The 22716-nt window shown below is 40.1% G+C and overlaps 2 protein-coding genes across 3 annotated transcripts; both read right to left on the bottom strand.

Annotated features, from left to right (window-relative positions):
• Positions 1-949: 949 nt before the first annotated feature.
• LOC125360424 (cytochrome b-c1 complex subunit 7) lies at positions 950-5189 on the bottom strand. The gene is made up of 4 exons (XM_048358363.1): positions 5105-5189; positions 2901-2972; positions 2136-2302; positions 950-1161 (listed from the first exon to the last, which is right to left on the bottom strand). Exons 1-4 carry the CDS (start codon positions 5121-5123, stop codon positions 1084-1086), a joined length of 336 nt encoding a protein of 111 aa, XP_048214320.1. The 5' UTR covers positions 5124-5189; the 3' UTR covers positions 950-1083.
• Positions 5190-6983: 1794 nt separating this feature from the next.
• Positions 6984-22673, bottom strand: Mterf3 (mitochondrial transcription termination factor 3). 2 transcript variants are annotated; one of them, XM_048358361.1, is made up of 8 exons: positions 22544-22673; positions 19258-19585; positions 18388-18540; positions 14456-14645; positions 12446-12593; positions 12034-12105; positions 10371-10532; positions 6984-7248 (listed from the first exon to the last, which is right to left on the bottom strand). In XM_048358361.1, exons 2-8 carry the CDS (start codon positions 19568-19570, stop codon positions 7054-7056), a joined length of 1233 nt encoding a protein of 410 aa, XP_048214318.1. In that variant the 5' UTR covers positions 19571-19585; positions 22544-22673; the 3' UTR covers positions 6984-7053. The 2 variants fall into 2 exon arrangements, with proteins under 2 accessions (XP_048214318.1, XP_048214319.1); XM_048358362.1 differs by lacking the exon at positions 22544-22673 and adding an exon at positions 20522-20542.
• Between the last annotated feature and the right edge of the window lie 43 nt (positions 22674-22716).

The following is a 22716-nucleotide window of genomic DNA, read 5'->3' as shown; positions in this document are numbered from 1 at the left end:
CTACCAAAGAAAGCACTTCAGAATTTAGGAGTAAAAAGGTTAATTACTAGTTTATATTTTTAACACTAGCTTACCATCTTAAAGCTTTTATGTGTCGTTTTTTACATTTTTGTTCATTTTTCTGATTTTTGTTTTTTCACCCATGCATTAGGCATGGGGCACATTATATAAAACTGATATTGCCCATATAGGATATATGCATCATTTCTTTCCAAGTGATACTGTGCAGGTACATCTACTGGGGGGCGGGGTGGAGGGACAGTAGTTGAAGAAGCTATTTCCCAGTCCTGAAAAACCAGGGGGTGAACCCTCCTTTCCTGTCCTTGGGAGGTAAGATCTTGACATTGTACTACATAGGGCAGTCTGACCCTGCTACGACCCACAATGGCTACAGCACACTGTACAATGCTGGTCCTTTCTGAGAGTGACAGCCAGTGTGCTTGCATGCTGTTCACTTTAGGAAAAGCGATCACTGGCACTCATTTCTTGCCAACCCATTCCTGTAAGTTAGGTCTTGATTGTGTTTCTAAATACATGGATAACCTATGAAGGCTTGGCTTATTCAAATTTTAAGACAGGGAAATTATCCAACCAATGAGTAAAAGATGAATGTGGCCTCTAATCTTAAAGCACAGTTAAGCACTAAATGTTATCTTAGAAGTCTGGAAAGAAGCCAGGCACCAATGACTCACACCTGTAATCCTAGCTACTCAAGAAGTGAGATCTGAGGATGGAGGTTCAAAGATAGCCTAGGCAGGAAAGTCTGTGAGACTAACTCCAATTAAACAGAGAAAACTGGAAGTAGAGGCGCAAGTAGTAGACTGTCAGCCTTGAGTGAAAAATCTAAGAGCACCTGCCTCTGAGTTCAAACAGTTTTGAAACAGACAGACAGACAGACAAGAGGGTTTAGAAAGAACAGTGACAAAAGTGAATTCAGGACTCATCAAGATAAAGTTTAGAATTCAAAAACTCCATCAATGATTATAAGATTTATTTAAATAATTCTTAAATTGTAAGTTTCAGATTTAATTGACTTCATAGAGTCTCTGAGGACAATTGCATTCACAGATTCCAACTATGGGATTACTTCTTTGCCCATTCTTCTCTCTCTTTTCTTTCCCGAATAACCTCCTTCAGGTATGGTTCAAGATAGAATTTGTCCTATAAACAAATAAAAACACATTATATCCCGTGATTGTATTGTGATACATGCCAAACATTCTACAGGTCTCAACAAATGAAACCCACAATTACCTTTTATTTACAACTTAAGAAAATAAATTCTCAACCAGACTAAGAACGATGTGTTTATTTAGCCAGTACTGAGGTTTGAACACAAGGTTTTGAGAGTGCTAGGCGGTACTCTATCACTTGAGACTTGTTTAGTCCTTTTCTGCTTTAGTTATTTTTCAACTGGGGACTTGCCTTTTTGCCTGGAACTAGCCTAATTCCTTAATTTTCCCATCCACGGCTTCCCTGTACTTGGGATCATAGGCACAAACACCATGCCAGTCTATAGATGTGGATTTCAACATTCTGTCTGGGTTGGCCCTGAACAGAAACCCAAAAGATCTCTACATCCCAAGTAGCTGAGACTATAGGCATGTGCTACCATTACCAACACTATTTGCTTTTTAAGATGTAAAAGCCCACAGAGGTATTATAGGTTATTCTGACAGGTTACAAAAGGGAAGTCTGTTAGGAGAAAGAAGAAAAAAAAAAAGGAAGAAATGATGATGGTCTATAGGCTTTTACCTAGCTACAGTGCAGTTCAGGGGTGAGGGTTTGCTTCACTAAAGTCCTTCTTGGATCCGGAGGACCACTCAGTGGACTTTACATGCTAAATTTCACCTGAGGTGAGAGCAAAGAGGGATAACAACGGACAGGGAAGCAGAGAACCTGGACTTGACACCTCGTCTATTGTAAGAGGTTTTCTTTCCGACTTTCGAAGTCTATTTCTAAGTCTCAGTGTGTTTTTCTCTAAACTGATACTTGCCCTACTAAGCTTAGCAGGCTGCGGTCAGGACACTTATATGACATAATGTTGAGAGTTCTATAGCCTTGGGAATTAATGCACTCCTCTTGTACTCCATCCTTAATGGTCACCAATGTCAAGTATGCAAAAGCTGTTCTACCTCTTCATATTTTGTCCACTGTTCCTTAGGTAAGATCTGTTGCCTCATGGACAGGTCCAGAGCTCTCTTGATGCGAAACATCCTGTCATTATAAAGTTTCTCAGGAAGCCTTTTTATGGCTTCTTGCACATCTTCATTCTCGTCTATGGTATCATCTCGCATTAACCCTGAGATAGAAAAATAAGTCTATCAAAAAAAGGAAAAATAAGGAAGCATTTTTTTTCCCCTAGTGAGAAAAATACCCTTACAAGTTATAACTCAGGACATGGGTGAAACATTAAGAGTTCAAATCACTAGGTACAATGAAAACCCGAAGGAGTTGGGAAGAAAATATAGTAAGAAGTCCTGCTACTATAAATCATTACCATCTCAAACTATTTTTGAATGACTTTATCCTTCTCTCAAAAGAATAAAACTAGGGCTGGGGATATAGCCTAGTGGCAAGAGTGCCTGCCTCGGATACACGAGGCCCTAGGTTCGATTCCCCAGCACCACATATACAGAAAACGGCCAGAAGCGGCGCTGTGGCTCAAGTGGCAGAGTGCTAGCCTTGAGCGGGAAGAAGCCAGGGACAGTGCTCAGGCCCTGAGTCCAAGGCCCAGGACTGGCCAAAAAAAAAAAAAAAGAATAAAACTAGAACAATAAAGTATGGTTTAATTTAAATGATTTAATATATGTAAAAACAAAGTATTTTTTGGAATCATAAACCTCTTGTAAAAGCAGTACTCTCAGAAAGAAAAAGGAAACAGGAGTGTAGACACTTACCCAGTCTGTTGAATCCTGCAGCGTTGTAATACCATTTTCGAACACCCTCCAGCCACCACCCCGAGGCTGAAACTGATAATTATTGCAATGTTAATTCCTAGGAACATAAGCAACCAGTACTCTTACAGTTACTTCCTATAAACATAAGAAGGAATGTCCTATTAAAAATTCATACTCTCTACGGTGTAGGTAAGAATTATTAGCTTTAATCTATGATCAAAAATGAGTAGGTAAAATATTTGGCACATCATGGGAAAAGAGGGTAAGCCTAAACAGCAAATGGACAAAACGATCCTTAGGTACAATTATTGCACGTCAGCCTCCCTGAAGTTCAACATGCTAATCCCTAATATTCCCTGTGGAATAGGGGATGGGAAAGGGGCCTGGAACATTTCTATAATTTGTAGGTGCATAAATAAGTTACAAGAATAACTGCACACTGTTCTTTTCAAAGGGGGGGAGGTACATGAAAAGAGGATTGGGATTTCAGAATAGGTTAACAGAGCTACAACCTCCCACTCTCTTTTCTGTATTTCATCTAGTCATCTTCTTTGCAGCTAAGTTTCCATTAAGGGAATGAGTATTTGAGCATGAAAAGTCTTTGGAGGCTGATTGTGGCAGAGCAAACCTGTAATTCTAGCACCAAAGAAAATGAGGCAACAGGACTGTGAGTTTGAGACACTGTCTCAAAAACAGTATATAAAATAAATTTATCGGCACAGAGAGAGAGAGAGGAGAGAGAGAGAGAGAGAGAGAGAAAGAGAGAGAGAGAGAGAGAGAGAGAGAGAGAGAGAGAGAGAGAATATATCGCCTAGGGCTAGACCCTTATCAAAGAAGAAAACCAAATTGCCCTTTCATTCCAACCCCAAGCAGATTACATGGCATTTGAAACTCTCATTGGAAATTAAGAACCCTGTATAAAATTATTTCTAGGGAAACAAAATCAGTCAACTGTTGGAAAAGTTAACTAATTCCAAACATACTTAAGATAAATTACTTGTAAACATACTGGCAAGTTACAATGACCATGATTAACATTCACTAAACATGAGTGTGCCAGGAACTATCCTGTGCTTTACCCATATTTGCTAAGTGTAATTGTAATAAACCTGGAGAGAAGTTAGTAATAAAGGTGAATTGTTATTGCCAGGCCCTGCAAGCCCACGAGTGTAATCCTAGCTACTCAGGAGGCTGAGATCTGAGGATTGCTTTTCCAAGCTGGGCTGGGCAGGAAAGTCAGGAAAAAGCTGGAAGTGACACTGTGGCTCAAGCACAAAGAGGCTCAGGGACTGGGCCCTGGCTAAGCGTTCAAGCCCCAGCACCGGCCCAAAAAAAAAAAAAAAAGTTTATTATTTTGGTTGACTTTTTTTTCCCTGAGACAGTCTGACTATGGTAGTGTAGGTGACCTTTAACTTGAGATCGGCTTGATTCAGCCTTACTATATTTGGGCAAGTATAATAAGTAATAATAAATTACTGAACGTCTTATCCACTTTAACAAAATTCAATGTAACTTGGATTAACAGATTTATCTGGCAGTCTGATGTTTCTTGGCAGTTTCACAATTTCTGGAGAAGGGCAGAATGGCAACAGTATTAAAAAAAAAAAAGTCATTCCAAATTCCATTGCCAAAGAGCAGAAATTACTTTTATAACGGGCGTGGGGAGGACTGACACTATTTGAGATGCATTCGATCAATCCGTGCGCGTTTGTCCTCATGCCTACAATAAATACGAATCCCTCCAAAGCCACAGAGAGAGCTCAACGTTCCAGGAGGGCCGGGGAAGGTTAACCAGAGGCTTCCCACTGAGCCTAGCGCAGCGGCCCGGGGCGACGCGCGAGAGCGGAGCGAGGGTTCCGGTCCAGCTCCCTCAGACCCAAAGCGCGGGGAGGTCGACGCTCAACTCTCCGTTTACAGCCATTCACTCATTGTCTCCCCGCCTAGAAGTCCTCAAAGGCCGCAGGGTACGGCGGCCGGCTCTCAGAGCACCCGGGCACCGTCACTACCGCGGCCGGTCCGCGGGTCAGGACACCGTCACCACCACCAGGCCTCATCCCATATCCTCAGAGCCGCAAGCAGCCAGTCCTTTGGGTGGACTGGGCTTCCTCTTCCCAGTACGCGCAGACCCCGCCACTTAGAACAGAGGAGGAGCAAGGTAAGACGCTGCTAAGACTGCCACAGAGGAGAGGCGCCCGGTCACTTACCAGCAGATCTGCCCGCCATTATGACCCGAGTACGAAGCGTTGCCTTCTGGGTAAGTCCTAGAGGGCGCCGGGCCCAACGCGCAGGCGCCTGGCGTTGCTTCGCGCACGACGTATGCGCAGGCGCAGTTCTCACGGCCCACGGGAGCAATCTGCTTTGCCTTTCCACCAGAGGGCGGCAAGTGGAGTATTTGCAAGGGCCTAGTGGGTTGGTCTAGTTATGTTACTTACTAGCTATGAGTTTGGGCAGTATTAATGGAGCAGGAAGAGCCATGCAACATGTAGAGGACAGGAGGATTGGTTCTGGGACCCCAGGGTTTATCTTTGGATGCTCAAGTTCTTTAGATAAGATGGTGTTGTTTTTAAATGAAACCTACACACATCTGTTTTTTTGTTTGTTTGTTTTTAAAATCATCTCCACTTGGTGAAGGGAAGTCCTGGGGTTTGAGCTCAAGGCCTGGCACTCTGTAAGCAGGCCCTGTACTACTTGAGCCATACATACCCTTAGACTTTGCAGACTAATTTTGATACCTGATACAAATTCAATACCTAAACGCTTGCAAGTAGTTGTTACATAGGGGATGTCAACAAAATAAGTGCATATATTCAATAACACAGGGTTGTTTTTTTCACTTAAAAAATACTTTCCATCCTTCGGGGGGGGGGGGGTTTCAACTTACAGAATCCCCAGAGGTGGAGAGCCCACAGTACTCCCACTGAATTTTAAGTCTATGGTCTAATCACTGTGATACTGTAATAATCTCTATTGTAAAGAGGGGCTGAACCTTACCCAGGGTGAGTAAATTGTGCAAGGGCACCTAACTAGAAGAATCCTGGTACAAACTGAGGCTTCCTTAATTCTAGGACTGCATGTCACACAATGCATCTGGGAAAGACAACCTTCCTGGTTTTCAGTTTCTCTAAAGAGGCACATCAAGCCATTTTAGTTGGAAGGTTAGGTCAAACAAGTTTATAAAATATTAAAAGCGTCTCAGATGTCTGATATTCAGTTGGTAAGTCAGGACCAGCTGGAGTTTGGCCAGGAATCTTTTTCACCTACTTTCTTCAGTAATTGGTCTTCTTTAAATATGGCTTAGGTCCCCAAGAAAATGGTCCCAAGAGGACAAGCCACATGTGCAAATGTTTGTCAAACCTATGCTTCATAATATCTCAAGGGCCAATTTAGATTGGCCTAGTCATTGGGGGTATTCTCAAGAGTACAAATTCTAGGTGTGGTTTCATTGGGAACCACCAGTGGACCACAACCTGGTGATTCTAAGGGAGATGACTCAAGTCGTGCCCCATATTACAAAGAAGACACAGGGATTAGAATCACTTTCTCCCTAAGGAGAAAATGTCAATTCATACTATAAATCTACTTGTTGGTACTAAGCCAGTTATGTGTTATTAAATCTCATTGCCAGTACTTACTCAAACTTTTCCTCCCTGTCCTTTTCTCTTTCCTGGTTTTCAGTGGCTATCTGTGGACAATTGTGAATACCTGTGCTCAGGAAAATAACACTGTATGTAGATAGTCCAAAACTGAATGTGTTTTGAGAACTAAGTAGTGGATCATATGCCCCTGAAATTCAATTTATTTTATGTGATAAAACCATTTAAAAGGTCTGTAACTGCAAGAAGAGATAAAACCCTCTTGAACCTTCATAGGAATAACAAAGCATCAGCATTGTATCACAGTAGATTGTGTCAAAGTTCTTTCTTTAAGCTTGCAGTTATTCTAGTTCTCTTCTTCTTGAGTAGAAAGGCTATGGTTGAGTTCAAGAACTGAGTCAGAAGGAATGTACAAGAAAGAACTACAAGAGTGTATATACCCAAATATACAATATCAACCCATTCTAATATCAATTGAGACCTAAGACACTGACTTTAAAAGTAAATTTATTTACATATATAAGTACTTTACATTAATTTATTTTAGCATTCATCAAAAACTAAAGAGTTTTTAAGAATTTTTCAAAGTCCTTTACTGACGCTTTGGCAATCTCTTCACAAAATAATTCATCAGGCATAGATACTAATTTTTCCAAAGAGATGTAGTTAGGTTTTTGTGGATCATATTGTGCTCTTCCTAAATAGTCAAGAAACTGATGTCTTTCTTTAATTTTAAAAAATCTTGTATTGAATACCTAGAAAAGAAAAATAAAGATTTTGTTAAAAATAAAATTTTAAAACCTGTGCAATACCAACTGCACAACTCTTGGGGGGAGGGGGGGAAATGAGAGAGGAGGTAACAAGTAGAACAAGAAATGTACTCACTGCCTTTCATATGAATCTGTAAACCCTCTGTACCACACTTTGACAATAAAAAAAAATAAATAAAAATGTTGAAATAAAAAAACCCCTGTGCAATGAAAGATAAAGTACTAAAAAGTTACTTAGCTAAATATTTTTTAACTCTTTGCAAAAGTATTTATAGCAATAAATTTCAATAGATTCAAAAGCAATATAAAATACATGGGAAAAGGGTCTGACTATGTTTATAGTGAGATTTGGAAAGGGGCTTAAATATGTTTCAAAAGGAGAATACACATATTTAAAACAGATTTTTAATCTTTAGCTAAATATTTTAAGAGGTCAATTACATGATTCACGTCGCAAGATTTAAATGTTAGTTTCTGTAAAAAAAAAAAAGTTATGATGAAAGAGACTGGAGGTGTAGATTAATAGTAGATTACATGCCCAGTATGTGTGAGATCCTAGCTTGATCTTCAGAATAGCAGTAAATATTAAAATATAGGCCAGGTATGGTCAGTACATGTGTGCAAACCCAGCATTCAGCAAGCTAAGGGAAAGATTTTAGACGACGTCCGGCTTGGGTAACAGGGAAAAGCCCTCTCTCTAGAACCAAACAACAACAACCTCCTCTCTCCCCAGAAATTATGATTAAAAAAGAACTAAAAAATCAATTAGAGGGGCTGGAAATGTGGCTTAGTAGTAGAGTGCTTGCATAGTATGCATGAATCCCTGGGTCTGATTCCTCAGTACCACATACACAGAAAAAGCCAAAAGAGGTGCTGTGGCTAAGTGGTAGAGTGCTAGCATTGAGTGAAACAAGCTCAGGGACAGTGGCCAGGCCCTGAGTTCAAGCCCTAGGACTGGCAAATAAATAAATAAATTAGAACTATTTAAAAAAACTTAAAAGCTATATGATGGGCACAGAAAACTGGCTACCCTCAGAGACAGGGGAATGTGTTAGAACAATCTTCAGGCCTTATCTTCAACCCACCTCATTAGATATTGAGAGGAGGGATCAGAAGTCTGCTTTAACAACCTTTCTAGATGATTCTGATTGTGTGCCAAGTTTGAGAACCAATATTAAAGATTCATGTCAAAAAAAAAACATTATAAGATTACATCATCTATAAAATTCCTTTAAAGAATTCCTGCTACTCACTCCCCAACTAGAAGGAAAATGAAGTGAAGCTATGAAGTTGACCCTGTTAGGTAGCACTAAAACTCTGGACGAGCTGGGTGAGTGGTGGAAAGTTTACAAAGGATCAGAAGGTCTGGCAGAAGTGTAGCCAGAGCCAAACTCAAGAGGCTGAGTGCAAGATGCTGGGGGTGAGGAGAGGCGTGATTCTGGTGAGCGCTCCACTGACAGTGAGGATCTGGCCTTGTACAGCCAGAACTCAGTGCAGGGCACAGAACTTCTAGGCCTCTTTCTTAGTATACAAAGGAAACAAAGTAGTAATAGTTCACTTGGAAGGGAAAATGAAAAACAACTGCTTTGACAACAGTGACTAAAAAAATACAAGGTACTAACTGAAAAAGTGGAATTAATGTGCTTTTGGGACAAAAATGACTTTTTTATGTCTCTGCAAAAACACAAATGACATTCTGCTCTGTCCTCATTTTGGTAACTAAATGTCCTTTACCACATCATTAAAGAAGCTTCAGATGTCTTTTGTTATTTGTCTTTGAAAGCCTAGGCAATGACTGTGGACTTACAAAACCAGGAAATTTACAACAAAAAAGACTTAAGACTTTGAAACTGATTAATTTCCTAAATTTAACAATACTTTGAAGCATTCACATAGTTTATGACCAGATACTATGTTTACTTCCCCAATGGTCTGAGGCTACTATGTAATGAATTCATGTTTTTATTTTTGAGGCACTGTGTCACTGAGTAGCCTGGTCTGCTCTGGAACTTGCTGTGCTACCACACCATCTGCCAAGGTTACTTTATCATCAGATAACAGTATGCTTTTTCATGTTCAAAAGCTCAGATTGGGTTTCCTCTTAAAAACACTCCAAGGAGCTGGGAATATGGCCTAGTATTAAAGTGCTCTCTTTGTATACATGAAGCCCTGGGTTTGATTCCTCAGCACCACATATATAGAAAAAGCCGGAAGTGTCGCTGTGGCTCAAGTGGTAGAGTGCTAGCCTTGAGCAAAAAGAAGCCAGGGACAGTGCTCAGGCCCTGAGGTTCAAGCCCCAGGACTGGCAAAAAACAAAAACAAAGAAACAAAAAACACTCCAAAACTTAGCTTGATAATTACTCATTTCCTTAACGTAAGACGAGCCTAGCTTTGCCTACACAAAAACCTCTAATGGGAAGGTCAAGACCACAAGGTTTTAGGGGAGTCACATATAACCTCCTTTAAGACCAGTGATTTTTTTATGTTCCTTATCCTGAAACTGCTTTTATTATCCTTACCTTCCAATTACCTTTTCTTGTGTGATAGTTCTTTCCCCATTTATGCTAACCAGAACTGTATGTATGAGAAAACTAAGCGTCACATCATGAAGTTTCAAACTACTTGCAAAACTTTAAAAGTCTTGGTTGAGTCCCTCAGTTTTGTCAATTAATGTATTTTCTTACTAATAACTTTTCTATCTTGTTTTATTTTTCAATAATAGAGTCCAAGAAGTTGGAAAATCTCATCGGGGAAGCCATGATTCTACAACTGGGCTTGCCACCCATAACTGTGATAGATCTGTTAGCTCATGGTTTCCTTCACTTGGAAGGCTTTTTTTTCCTTCTTCTAAATGCCACTCATTCATTTACTGATTGATATCACTTCAGAGTGGCAGGATGTCTTGGTAAAAAGCCCGTGTTTACTTAGTTGTCTGGGTTCTGCCACGTGTTAAGTTACGTGTTACTGACTTAACATGTAAATCACCTCATATTTACTTTCTTTATACAGCTGTGACAGTCACATAAGTGCCCACACTTTGCATATGGAGAGCAGCCCAAGTGTGGGGCAAGGACAGCTATCACAGAGGGCTGGGATGCAGTCAGTACCTGTGGGAACTTCACAATGATGTGATGAGGGATGTTCATCACATTGTGCACATAATCAAAGGTCTGTGTAAGCTTCCTTTTATTTGCAGTTAGCATCTTTGGGATTCTGGTGATCATGTGTTGAATTTCATTATGTTTGAAACCAAGTTCAAGACGATATACCTAGAAGAAAGTTAAATTTTCTGTAAGTCAGAAATAAAAAGTTATTTTGGAAATATATCAGGAGACAAATTGATTTATTATCTTAAATGGAAAATAATGGCATTTAAAAAAATCTGGGGGTAGCTCTATCAATGCCCTCAAGAGTGTGCCTTCCTGCTTCTGGGAGCAACTGAACTTCCAATTCTCTCCTGAAGACGAGCTTATAGCACAGCGATCATGATGGTCCCTCGAAGGAGCAACATGGTCCTTAGATGGAATAAAGGGATATAAGGGAGACCTGGGCAGGTTGTTTGTGTGCACCAGATAAAAGCAGATCAGATTTAAGGCTTTCCAAGTGCATCTGAGTTTCTGTTTCCAAGCACACCTACATATATGTTATTGAAAAACTGTATGTCAAGATTCCAGAGAGCCAAATGACAAGATTAATCCATACGGGGCAAACCTTTTATGTACTTTCAGTGTCCTATCCATGCCACACTGCTGTTGTCACTGTCCACTCTATACCCCACACTAGATTCTTGGCTCTCTAGAGTATTGGGGAATATGGTGGGTCATTAACAATTTCATCAATGACTGAGTATGAAACATTTTAGCACTTCAGAAAACATCAATAATTTCAAATATTATTGTCATTTTGTGTATTAACTAGTTAATCTTAGCTGTCTTTTTTTGGGGGGAGGGGGTGGTGCCAGTCCTGGGGCTTGAACTCAGGGCCTGAGCACTGCCTCTGAGCTTTTGTGCTTAAGGCTAGTGCTCTACCACTTTGAGCTACAGCACCATTTCTAGCTTTTTGGGAGTTAATTGGAGACAAGAGTCTCATGGACTTTCCTGCCCGGGCTGGCTTTAAATCATGATCCTCAGATCTTAGCCTCCTGAGTAGCTAGGATTACAAGTGTGAGCCACCAATGCCTGGCTTTGGCTGTCTTTTGATTCATACTATTCTCTCACAGGACTGACAAACAAGAGTGTGTCATATATTCTGTGACATGTGACACCTATTACTGGCTGAGGAGTAGCTTAGTGGTATAGCACTTGCCTAGTGTGCAAGGCCCTGAGTATGAAAACTAGCACCACCAAAACCAAAACAAGACAATATACTGGATCCCAAATTTTCTAAGACATACACAGAGACTCTCATGTTGGCCAAACAAATCAGCTGCACAGACTGAGGACATTGAAAAACAGATGTAGCTTGTCAGGCCAGGTAACAGAAATATTTTCCAGATACAACCCCTGTCCCTGTTTGTCACCTTAGGATGATGGGTGTGAATGTCTGCAAGGTGATTTACTCTAGTGTTCCACAATGTAAAAACACTGTTAACTGAAGTAAATTATTTGCTAGATATCTTCTATCTCACTTTCCATTTCCATCTTTTTAGGAATAGCTTCTTTTAAAATGTAGTTTTCTTTAACAGGACAATAGCAACATCTCTTCTTTCCAAAGAGCTTAAACACATAAAGAAATAAATGGACTTCTCAAGAATGCTTGAGGCTGTCCTACCTTCATATTTTCTTTCACAGGCTCTAGACTCCCAGTTAGTAGCCTTGGTAGACGAACAATCAGATCTCTAGTCTACAGTTAAAAACAAAACAATCTATTATTACTATACACATACATTTAACCATACTTGAAAAACTAAGCATTACTAGGAATATAAAGTTGAAAAGATGACCCAGAGAAATTATGAAAACCTTGGGAATACACACAAAAACAATGAAAACAAAACTTAAGGAGTGTGGTAGATAATTGAATGATGTAGGCTTTATTTTAATCTAGCAGAGTGATTCACTTTTGTACAAACAGTATCAGCAATTTATGGGATTCTTATGGGCTAGGCATTAAGAACAGTCACTAAAAAATTACATATGGAAATGTATACATATATATATATATATATATATTTTTTTTTTACCTTCTTCACACTGAGTTCAAGCTCTTTCTGGAAAAATCCCAATCTGTTATCCAATCTTTCCACTGAAAAACTCAGCAAAAATGGTGCATTTCTGACCATCTGTGTAATATCTGCCTTACTGAAATTTTTTGACTGGAGATAAGCCACCCTAGAAAAATAAAAAATTCATACACATATAACACATACTAGTAAGAAATAAAAATATAAACATTTACTTATGTCATGCTATTTTCCAAAATAACTTAAAAAAAAAAACCAAAAGGCTCCTAAATCAGTAAGGATACATAGGAAAGGATAAATAAAACACTGTTACAGCCTAAATTTGGAATATTCCTCATTTGCTAGGTGCATGTGTGGTCTTAAGCAAGTTTAAGGTCTAAATTTGCATGTTTTCTTCAAAGAATTACATGTAGCAGGATACTATGGTGGAATAGCCAGACCTGTGGAGTTAAGATGAACTGGGTTTGAATCCCAGCTCTGTCACTCACAGTGTGTGCGATCTTGGGTAAGTTACTGAGCCTCTCTGCTTCCCAGAGACCGTGATGATCACAGTGTAGCTTCTGAAATAATGCCTATTTCTTATACTCAAGATTTCTTGGAAGAAATCTGGAGCAATCAGGCCAAGCTGGTTTTGAATGATGAAGAAATTCCTGGCAGTCAGAAGGAAAGAGCTGGATGAGAGTTTCCTAGGATTGCTTTCTCTCCCCTGTACTGAGATTGTCTGTCTGTATAACACCAGATTATAAGTCCTGTGATAGAACACAGCAAGTCTTTCATGTCTGATACCTAGCTCAGTGCTCTGAATAGATATAGGCTTAATTGTTCAATGTAGGGAAGGAATGTTGTTTTTCTTTCTTCTCCCCTAATTCAGAAAAAAAGAGGGAAATGGCACCAGATTATCAAGGTTGAAGGACCTGTAAAGCTCTCTGAGATGTTAGAAGGCTCAACACTAGTGTGGACAACACACTAGGGGCTTAAGAGCAGGCAGACAGCTAGAAGGCTGCTGCCATGATCCTGGTGTGAACTGATGGGAGCTGGTGGGAGGTATTCCAAGTAGAGATGGAGACAAAAATCACTAGCTGATCTCGAAGATAGAAAGATAGAGCTGATGGCCTGGGGTGATTTATTAGATTTGATACCAAAAGAGAAGCCAAAATTAATACTAGTTTTTCTAATTTGTGTAATACAGTACAGTATAGTGTTCTCATGTAGTGAACCCAGCAAAAAAGAACAGTGTTGGTGAAAGGAAAGGGTATGATGAATTCAAAAGCATTAACTTATTTCTGTTGTCTTATTTCCTACTCCCTAACAAAATCATTCTCAGAGACCACTACCTTACTGTACACCTTGTCACAAATTTAATATTTCTTTGAATGTTGAAGAAAGTACAAAAGATATTTATAAAAGAGATATTTAAGTAAAATTTTTTAAAGAAAAAACAACCACTATAGCCAATTGAGTAAGCAAATTATACACTAATTTGCCAAGAGAATGTTAGTGTCTATCATCAAAAAATAAGATACAGGACGGGGAATGTGGCTTAGTGGTAGAGTGCTTGCCTAGAATGCATGAAACCGTGGGTTTGATTCCCCAGTACCACATAAACAGGAGAAAAAAAAAGCCAGAAGTGGTGCTGTGGCTCAAGTGGTAGAGCATTAGCTTAAAGCAAAAAGAAGCTCAGCGACAGTGCTCAGGCCCTGAGTTCAAGCCCCAAGACTGGCAAAAAAAAAAAAATTATAGCTTTTTGTTAATACAATGCTTAGAAAAAATATACTCTAGTTTATGAGGCAAAAGTTTGCTGACTTAGCAATAAGTTGAAACGATGAGATAGTAATGAGTAGTTCAGTAAGAGAACTGTTACACTTAACTTAGATGAAAGGTTTGTAACAATAATAACAAGAAATTAATGTTCATCATCCTAGAGATCCACGTACAGCAGACTTAATTCTTGGCACCCATATATCCTCCCACCACTTCTTAGTTATATGAAAAGCAATCTAAAAGCCCTACCTGGTCCTCAGATTTTCAAGGTCCTCAGAGAAAATGGCGTAATTTTTAGTCAGGAATGTTCCCAATTGATTATCCTCCAAACCCAAATCCTTGAGAAATAGGAGTATTTGCTTAATGTCCTTTTCAAAATCCAGTCTTAGAAGGAGGTTGGCTGCTTCTGGATGTTTTTCTATCTTGGACAAATCCACTCCTCCAATAAATTAGAAATATGGGGTGAAGATAATTTCTTATTCAGCCATAAATTTCATATAGATAAGCACAAGAATCACACGCCAATAGTCTAGTCAAAGAAAAACTCAGAGAAATAGGAACTTCTAAATAATTTTACTGGCTACAGGATTGGAAACAAATGCATTATAGCATTTACTTTGAAGACAAGTATACAGGAAAACAAGGGCCCCTGTGTCTAAGTTTCGCTAAAGACAAATTCACTAAACCACAAGGATACTAGGCATCACCTCTTATCTTTGGCTTCTTGGATAACATAATTCTTCAGGGTTCATCCCTCTGAACCAACTCTTATCTTTTTTGAAAACTCAACTTGAACTACTTACTACAAAAAACATAAAACCTATGTATGGCTTCCTATATCATATACATTTAGACAAAGGGTTGGAAAGCTATTTAACAAATCGACTCATAGTAGTTACCTTTGAAAACTGGGAGAGGAAAAGAGGTTTATCTTTTACAATATTTATACTCTTAATAACTAGATGTAATTCTTCTATAATTTAAAATGATTAATAGAAAAACAAATCTAATTAATAGATCAATAAAATGGAAACAAGTTCCAAAAATCTGTGGTAAAGGAAAGACCATAAAAGGTCGAGACTTCACATTTAATTAGCTATTACACCTGATATGTGTTCAAGGACCTGGCTCAGCGTGAGCTGTCACACCCTAACTATGCTCAAGCAGAGACCCTGAGGAGCTGTGTTCTAACTGCCCCAAGAGAGCAGACTTTCATCAGGAGAGCGCAAGGTTCAGTTAACTCAGCTGGGATCACTCATGATTTCATTAACTTGAAAACACTGTCACTGAATGCCTGCTAGGCCCCTATGCTAAGCACTGGGACAAAGTGAACACTATACCATCTAACCAGTATGTGGGCAGCTTTGGTGCTGGATCTCATCAGTTCATAGCCACAGCTATTACTACGACTACTGTCTTCCTTTATGGTTACATGTATTTATCAGTCACGGTCTGGTAGGCAACAAATGCATTGCCTTGGAAAGCTCAAACAAAAAAACTGTAAGGGAGGAAGAGGAACTCAGTACAGTGGCACAGAGTTAAGAGACACTCAGGGCACCACAGACAGAGATGCCAGAGTGTTAACCAGAGCCCAGAGGGAGCCTGAACTTTTAAAGAAAGGCTGTTCCTGCAGACCTGTTGTCATGGAGAGAGCAGTTACAGGACTCAGAGAAGGGAGACAGGGAAACAGCCCCACCTGGCTTCCTAGCCTCCTCTCCTGCAGGTGCCTCTTACTCCCTGAAGCTTCCCAGAAGCCAGCTGGCATCAGAGCCCCAGGGCCCAGGGATTGGCCTCCTGAGATACAGAACAAGCAGAGCAAAGTAGAAAACATCTGCCAAGCAAACAGACAAGTTCTCAAAAACATTGACAAGCCATCATGGTTCTATGTTTGTCATTTAAGTTCAGGTATCAGTATATGGCGGAAGGATGGAATATATTCCACAGCTCTAAGTACACTGTAAATTATGTAAAGATAGGGGCTGTGTCTTAAGATTAATCTTGCATCACCCAGAGTAACTACTATAGACCAAGGAAACTATTCTGAAGAAAAGGTGACTGTTTCTCTGGCCTACAGAAAATGCTACCTCTCACCTTTGAACTTATAGAACAGCTTTGTCAAATTGTATATATTTTGGGATACAACATGTTTTGAGACATGCCCCATATGTAATGACTAAATCAACCTAACTAATATGCATCACTGCACACATCATTTCTTGTGGTGAGAACATTTAAAAATCTACACTTAAGCCAGGTGTTAAGTGACTTATACCTGTAATCCAAGCTACTCAGAAGGCAGAGACCTCAAAGATCACAGTGGAAGGTGAACAGAAAAGTCTGTTAGACTTTTAATAACCAGCAAAAAGTCTGGTTGCAGGCATGGCTCAAGCAGTAGAGCACCATCTGAGCAAGCAAGCTAAGCAAGTGTAAGGTTCTGAGTCCAAACCCTAATATAGTGAAAAAAAACAAAACAAAAACAAAACCCAAAACTACTCAGCACTTTCCAAGTATACAGTATATGACTATTAACTATAGTCATAACACTGCACTGTACTTTCCAGACCATGTATCTAATTGAAACTTTGTGCCTTTTGTCTACCATCTTCCCATGCCCTCCTTTTTCTTGCTCCCAACAATTTGATCTGCTTCTGTGAGTTTGTTTTTCTTAGTTCTAATATATTACAGTGATGATGTGATATATATCTTGCAGTGTCTGTCTTATTTATTTAGCATGATGTCCTTCAGGTTCATCTACGCTGATGTGAATGACATGATTTCTTGTTGGGGGAAGGAATTGTAAATTTGTAGCATATGTGCTTCATCTATTAACTAATGGACACTTAGGTTGACTCATGGAAACCTTTGTCTGCATCTCCCATTAGGAATTTCCCACTTTACTTTTCATCCTGGCACTTCAGTTATTTTGTTTGTTTACTGAGGTGGGGATGAAACCCAAAGCTTTGTACATGCTAATAGCATGAACTCTACAATTGAGCTATGGCCTTAAATATGTATGCTTAAGTGTTTCTAAAGATTTGCACCTTCTTGAGAATAAAGGCCATTTCCTATACACTTTGGTAACATCTAGGTAATTAAGCACAGGGACAAGTGAATAATTACCACCCACCCTCATTAATGCTAGGATCCAAGTAAGCCCAGGAAGAAAATGGGAGCCAAGAGGGCAACCCAGTCTTCAGAGTCAAATAAAACGTTTCAGAAGCTGCTGGAACTCTGAGCTAAGTTCTCAGGTTGTCAGAACTGACAAAAGTATAGCAAGTAATGAAAGTGAAAGATAAGAGGGGTGGGAGGAGAAGCAGGAAGAGTGTTGAGGCTTAGAAAGGCTTGAAGAATTTTAAGTCACTGGCCTAATTAGATTTACATTATAAAAAGAGCACTAACATAACATAGATTATAATGGATAAGATTATCAAGTCAGAAGGTATTTACAGTTGGGCAGTGACAAGCCCCAAGAAGAAGGTTGAGTCTACAAGACTTAAGAAACAGAGTAAATCCATAGAGAAAGATGTTAGCTGGGGTGAGGATGGGGGTGAATCAAGGATGGCCCCAAGACTAAAAGTCTTCTTTTCCTACTCATAAAAAAAAACAGTCCCTAGCTGGGTGTAAGTAACTGATGCCACTTACCCTTGCTACTCAGGAGGCTGAGATTTGAGGATTTTAGTTTGAAGCCAGCCCCGGCAGGAAAGTCCATGAGACTCTCATCTCCAATTAATGACCAAAAGGCTGAAGTGAAGCTGTGGTTCAAGTGGTAGAATGCCAGTTGTGAGCAAAACAGCTCAGGGAGAGAGCCCAGAGAGTAAAGCATAAATAGAATGATGGAAGTGGGTACCTCTAGGGACTGGGATGTACAGATAGGAGGGACAGAGCAGGGAATATAGTTTTCCACTGGAGGCCTGGTCACAGCATTAGACTTTTGCTCATGCATAAATACTAGGATCATCTCATAATTAAATATTTAAGAAATCCCAAAATACTCTGCTTTTGATCAGATCAAAATGCTAATTTAAAAAAGTATGGGGAAACAATAAACTTAATCTATCTGGAAATGCTTGAGTGGTTCAAGGTGTAGCTGCCTGCCTAGGAAGCCTAAGGCTCTGAGTTCAGATCCCCATACTGCCAAAAAGTGAAAGAAGTAGTACTGTACCTGTAGGTTAGAAACTTACCTAGCAGCACTAACTTTTGCAGAGTCTCGGAATGATCGACGTAGTCTTGAAGTGTATAGGAAGCTGGGGGAAATGGAGGGCATGCAATAATCTGGATGGCCTCCTCCTCAGAAATGGGCTGCAGTGGAGAACGTGGAGGCAAGTCATCCAGTTCTTAGAAGACAGCCATGCAGAAAGAAAGCCAAGTTAGCACAGTGATGTACAAACCTTCAAGTATTCTACCTAGGTCAGCTCTTTCCTAGTTTCATATTTCACTGGTTAAATACTGGGATTATTTTATCATTAAATGTTTAAGAAATCCAAATATTCTGCCTTAGACCAACTACTGTTGGTCTAAGAAAACTGGGGGACGACTTTTAAGGCACATAACTCCTATTCTGCCACCTCAGCATCCCAAGTGCAAGAATTACAAGGAATGCACCACTATACTTGGTGGAGATAAAAAACCTTAACAGATTAAAAAAACCTTAATGGTTGACTGTCCTTCAAGCACATTTTTGAAAGACTGAGTGTACCACAGCTGACTACTCTAAGGAGGCTGGTATCTGAGGATCTCGGTTCAAAGCCAGCCCAGGCAAACAAATATGAGAGATTTTTATTTCCAGCTAACCAGCAAAAAAGTTGGAAGTGAAGAGTAAGTAATCTATTAGTGAAAATGCTGAGCAAGAGTCAGGGCCCTAAGATCAAGCCCTAGTACCAGCATCATACACATGTGCAAACACGCACAAAGTAGTAAATGGACAAAACTGGCATGGTTTATTTTCTTGTTTGGCACAAAATAAGACCCATAATGGGCTATCAGAATAGAAACAGGCAACTTTTCATACCCTAAGGTGGGCAAAGGAGACTTTCTCAGAAGTCTCGAATTACCGTCTAGGGCCAGTTCAGAATCAAAGCTGGGTATCTTCTCTGACGGCTCCACTGAAGGAGTCAGTGTGTCTTGGCTCTCTGGCCTGCTTGAGTTAATAGACTGGGAACTATTCCATAAGGAGGAAGTCTTGTACGTCTTAAATCCCCACTGGAAAAAGCAATTATCAGAGGACATCTGAGCTGGAGCAGAAAAGCCATGCAATAGGGTTCTTCCAGGTCTCGGAACATGTTTTCTGAGTTGTACGGCGTTAATGAAGCTACTCAATTTAATTGAGTTTAACCATCTGGGTATCTGCTGGGCTGGAAGGGCCATTTTTCTTAAAGTAGCCTACAAAGGAAAAAAATACAACCATCAAAAGAGAAATTTAATTATTTAAATGTTGAAGGCAGTATTCAAACAAACAAAAGATAAATTGGAATATTTTAAATGAAAGGAATTTAAATAAATTAATATAACTAAATTAGTGACATGTTTCTCATATAGGAAAAGCTAAAAAGACAATGACAAAAACAAAAGAAGTACTTCTGAATTGGAAAACAAAGATATACTTATATAATTAAAAAACAAAGCAAATCATTGGTATAAAAACATTTAAGCAAAAACTTGTAAATGTTCAAAGTCCAGATGAACTAATAATTTAGTTCACTTATTAAGTGATTGATTTTAAGGTGGGGCTGGGAATGTGGTCTAGTTGTAGAGTACTTGCCTAGCATGCATGAATCCCTGGGTTTGAAAAAGCCAGAAGTGGCATTGTGGCTCAAGTGGTAGAGTGATAGCCTTGAGCAAAAGGAAACCAGGGACCATGATGCTCAGGCCCTGAGTTCAAAAAACCACTGAAGTTTTTTTTCTTGTTTTATCCTTAAAGATCATGGCTATTTCAGAGAGAATACTATTCTTCAAGACAGAATTGAACAGAACTAGTTTTGCCAAATCTTGTTTCACTGTATGGAAGAATAAAAACAACAGCCTTCAAAAGTAAAAGGTCAGAATAGCTAGAAGCCAGGTCTGGTGGCGCATACATATAATCCTAGTTCTTGGGTTACAAAGCAGGAAGATCCCAAGTTTAAGAGAAACTCTTGTCTCAACAAAGCAACAAAACCAAGTGTCAGAAAGAAATAATAGCAGCAATGCATAAATACATCATTTTACCAAAAAAGTATATTTATACATTGGTGTCTACATATATATACACACACATATAAATATACAAGCATACATTTGTTTTTATATAAATGTAAACATATAAAAGACACACACACACATATACTGGTGTCCTGGGATTGAATTTAGGGCCTGGGTGCTGTCCCTGAGTTGTTTTGCTCAAGGCTTAGTGTTCTACCACTTGTGTCACAGCTCTACTTCTAGCTTTTTGGAGGTTAATTGGAGATGAAAGCCTTATGGATTTTCTTGCCCAGAATGGCTTCTAACTGTGATCCTCAGATCTCAGCCTCCTGAGTAGTTAGGATTAAAGGCATGAGTCAAGAGTGCCTTGCAAGTTCTTTTTTAAGAAAGGTTGTTGTCACTTTAAGCTCTTGAAGTATCAATTTTATATTAGGCTAACTGAGTAAACTTGATGTATATAATCTTACATTAAATAATCTACATAAAGCAATATGGAGTCAAGTTCATAAGAAATACTTAACCTTGTGGGCCATTATTATTACTACTACTACTAGCTACCCAAATACCATTAATTCTGTTCACTAATTGTTGTATACAACTTCGTGATTTTTCTACATAGTGGAATGTAGCTTATTTTAATGCTCTGGATTTGACTGCATATTTGAGGTCTAATCTCTGGGAGATTTGTAACCTGGCAATGTCTACTGAAAAGATATTTATAGAAGTGGGAGTCTCTCAAGTAATCTTAGAAAGGATGTAAGTGTTCAGCAGTAACTTTCTGGTATTGACAGTACCTGTTAAAATTTAGTAGGAAATGAGCTTCCACTGACCCGTTAAGGATTTTTTTTTTTAAACCAACTGCTCTGCACTGCAATCATAGCATTAAACTGGAAACCAGAAGAGCTCAGTTATGCTGCCTGACAAGATGTTTCTTGTGCTGCTCTAGCACAATGTTTAGCTCACAACAGTGGCTCAGTGTAACCATTCAATCATTGTTATTTTTTGTGGTGCTGAAGAGTCATCTCAGGGTCAACAATGATCTTACCACTGAACCACATACTTCACTCAGCTGCAAAAGAATGCTTGTTGTAAAGGTTCGAGTTAGAATAAAATGATTTTCAGGTCCTTATCAGCTCCAATATTGTTTTCATTTAAGGATCCTCCAGTCTCAGCCTCCAGAGATTAGGATGACAGGCTGTGTGCCACCATGCCCAGCATTTTTAGATCCCAAAGTTTGTCATCCTGCCTCAGCAAACTTCTGAAGCCCCAAATCCACTCTGGCTGATTCACCTGTAAATCCCATCAGAGTTTAAAAGAACAATAATGCTTGTCTTTTCATTGTTACTTACAAGTGCACAATCTTTACATCACCATATCACTAGTCTAAACAAGTCCGGTTCATTAAAAAAAAAAAAAAAAAGCAGGGGCTGGGAATATGGCCTAATGGCTAGAGAGCTTGCCTCGTATATATGAAGCCCTGGGTTCGATTCCCCAGCACCACATATACAGAAAATGGCCAGAAGTGGTGCTGTGGCTCAGGTGGCAGAGTGCTAGCCTTGAGCAAGAAGAGGCCAGGGACAGTGCTCAGGCCCTGAGTCCAAGGCCCAGTACTGGCAAAAAAAAATAAAATAAAAAAAAAAGCAAATATCCTCGGAAACACTATCGTCTGAAGAAGCTGAGGCACGAAGCATCTCGAGTTCGAATCCAGCCTAGTCTACGTAGTGAGACCCTGTCTCCAAAAATTAAAAAAGAGAGAAAAGTCCATTGTCGATTTTAATAGTTAGTAGACCACTTCCTAATTAGGAACAGAAATAAATACTTGAAATAAGATGCCAGGTTCCAAAGAGGGGCTAAGGCGGCGGCTTCGTAATAAAGGGGCCTCTTAAATAACGCTGTCCCCCGCCCAGGCCCCGTTTAAACTGGCCCGCTGTAGCGCCCCAAACCCAACTTCCGCAGGAAGCCAGCGAACACGCGGGTCCTCCGCCCGCGTCCCTCCAGACCCGCGAAGGGACACCCGGGGCCGTTCACCCTGGCGGCCTGGAGAAATGCACAAAACACAACCCCCCCACCCCCACTCCCCCGGACTCAGCCATTCGGACCTAAAAGGCGGTGCGGCCCCACGCGGGCCGCGGCCCTCGCGCTCCGGGTGGACTCCGGCCTTACCTGAAGTGAAGCCTGTGTTTGGCCTTGGGCTCCGCGGTGGCCTCCAGGCACCCGAAGCGGGGAGCCGCGCGCCCCCTGACTCCAGCTTACGCGCGAGTGTGACCCGGCGCTGCTGGGCTCCTGCGGCCCACGTGGGCTCTGGACGGAGTGGACGACACCATGTGGCAGCTGTG

Source organism: Perognathus longimembris, chromosome 12 (genome assembly GCF_023159225.1).
Source record: "Perognathus longimembris pacificus isolate PPM17 chromosome 12, ASM2315922v1, whole genome shotgun sequence".
Lineage (NCBI taxonomy): Eukaryota > Metazoa > Chordata > Mammalia > Rodentia > Heteromyidae > Perognathus > Perognathus longimembris.
This window is presented reverse-complemented; position numbering and strand designations above follow the sequence as displayed.

Coding starts and splice junctions, on each gene's coding strand:
- LOC125360424 (XM_048358363.1), bottom strand. Junction 2,303..2,900: donor TGCAGGATTCAACAGACTGG/GTAAGTGTCTAC, acceptor TTTCTATCTCAG/GGTTAATGCGAGATGATACC. Junction 1,162..2,135: donor AGTGGACAAAATATGAAGAG/GTAGAACAGCTT, acceptor ATTTGTTTATAG/GACAAATTCTATCTTGAACC.
- Mterf3 (XM_048358361.1), bottom strand. CDS start 19,570: ATGGCCCTTCCAGCCCAGCAGATACCCAGATGGTTAAACTCAATTAAA. Junction 12,594..14,455: donor CTTGAAAATCTGAGGACCAG/GTAGGGCTTTTA, acceptor TTATTTTTCTAG/GGTGGCTTATCTCCAGTCAA. Junction 12,106..12,445: donor TTGAACTCAGTGTGAAGAAG/GTAAAAAAAAAA, acceptor TTTTAACTGTAG/ACTAGAGATCTGATTGTTCG.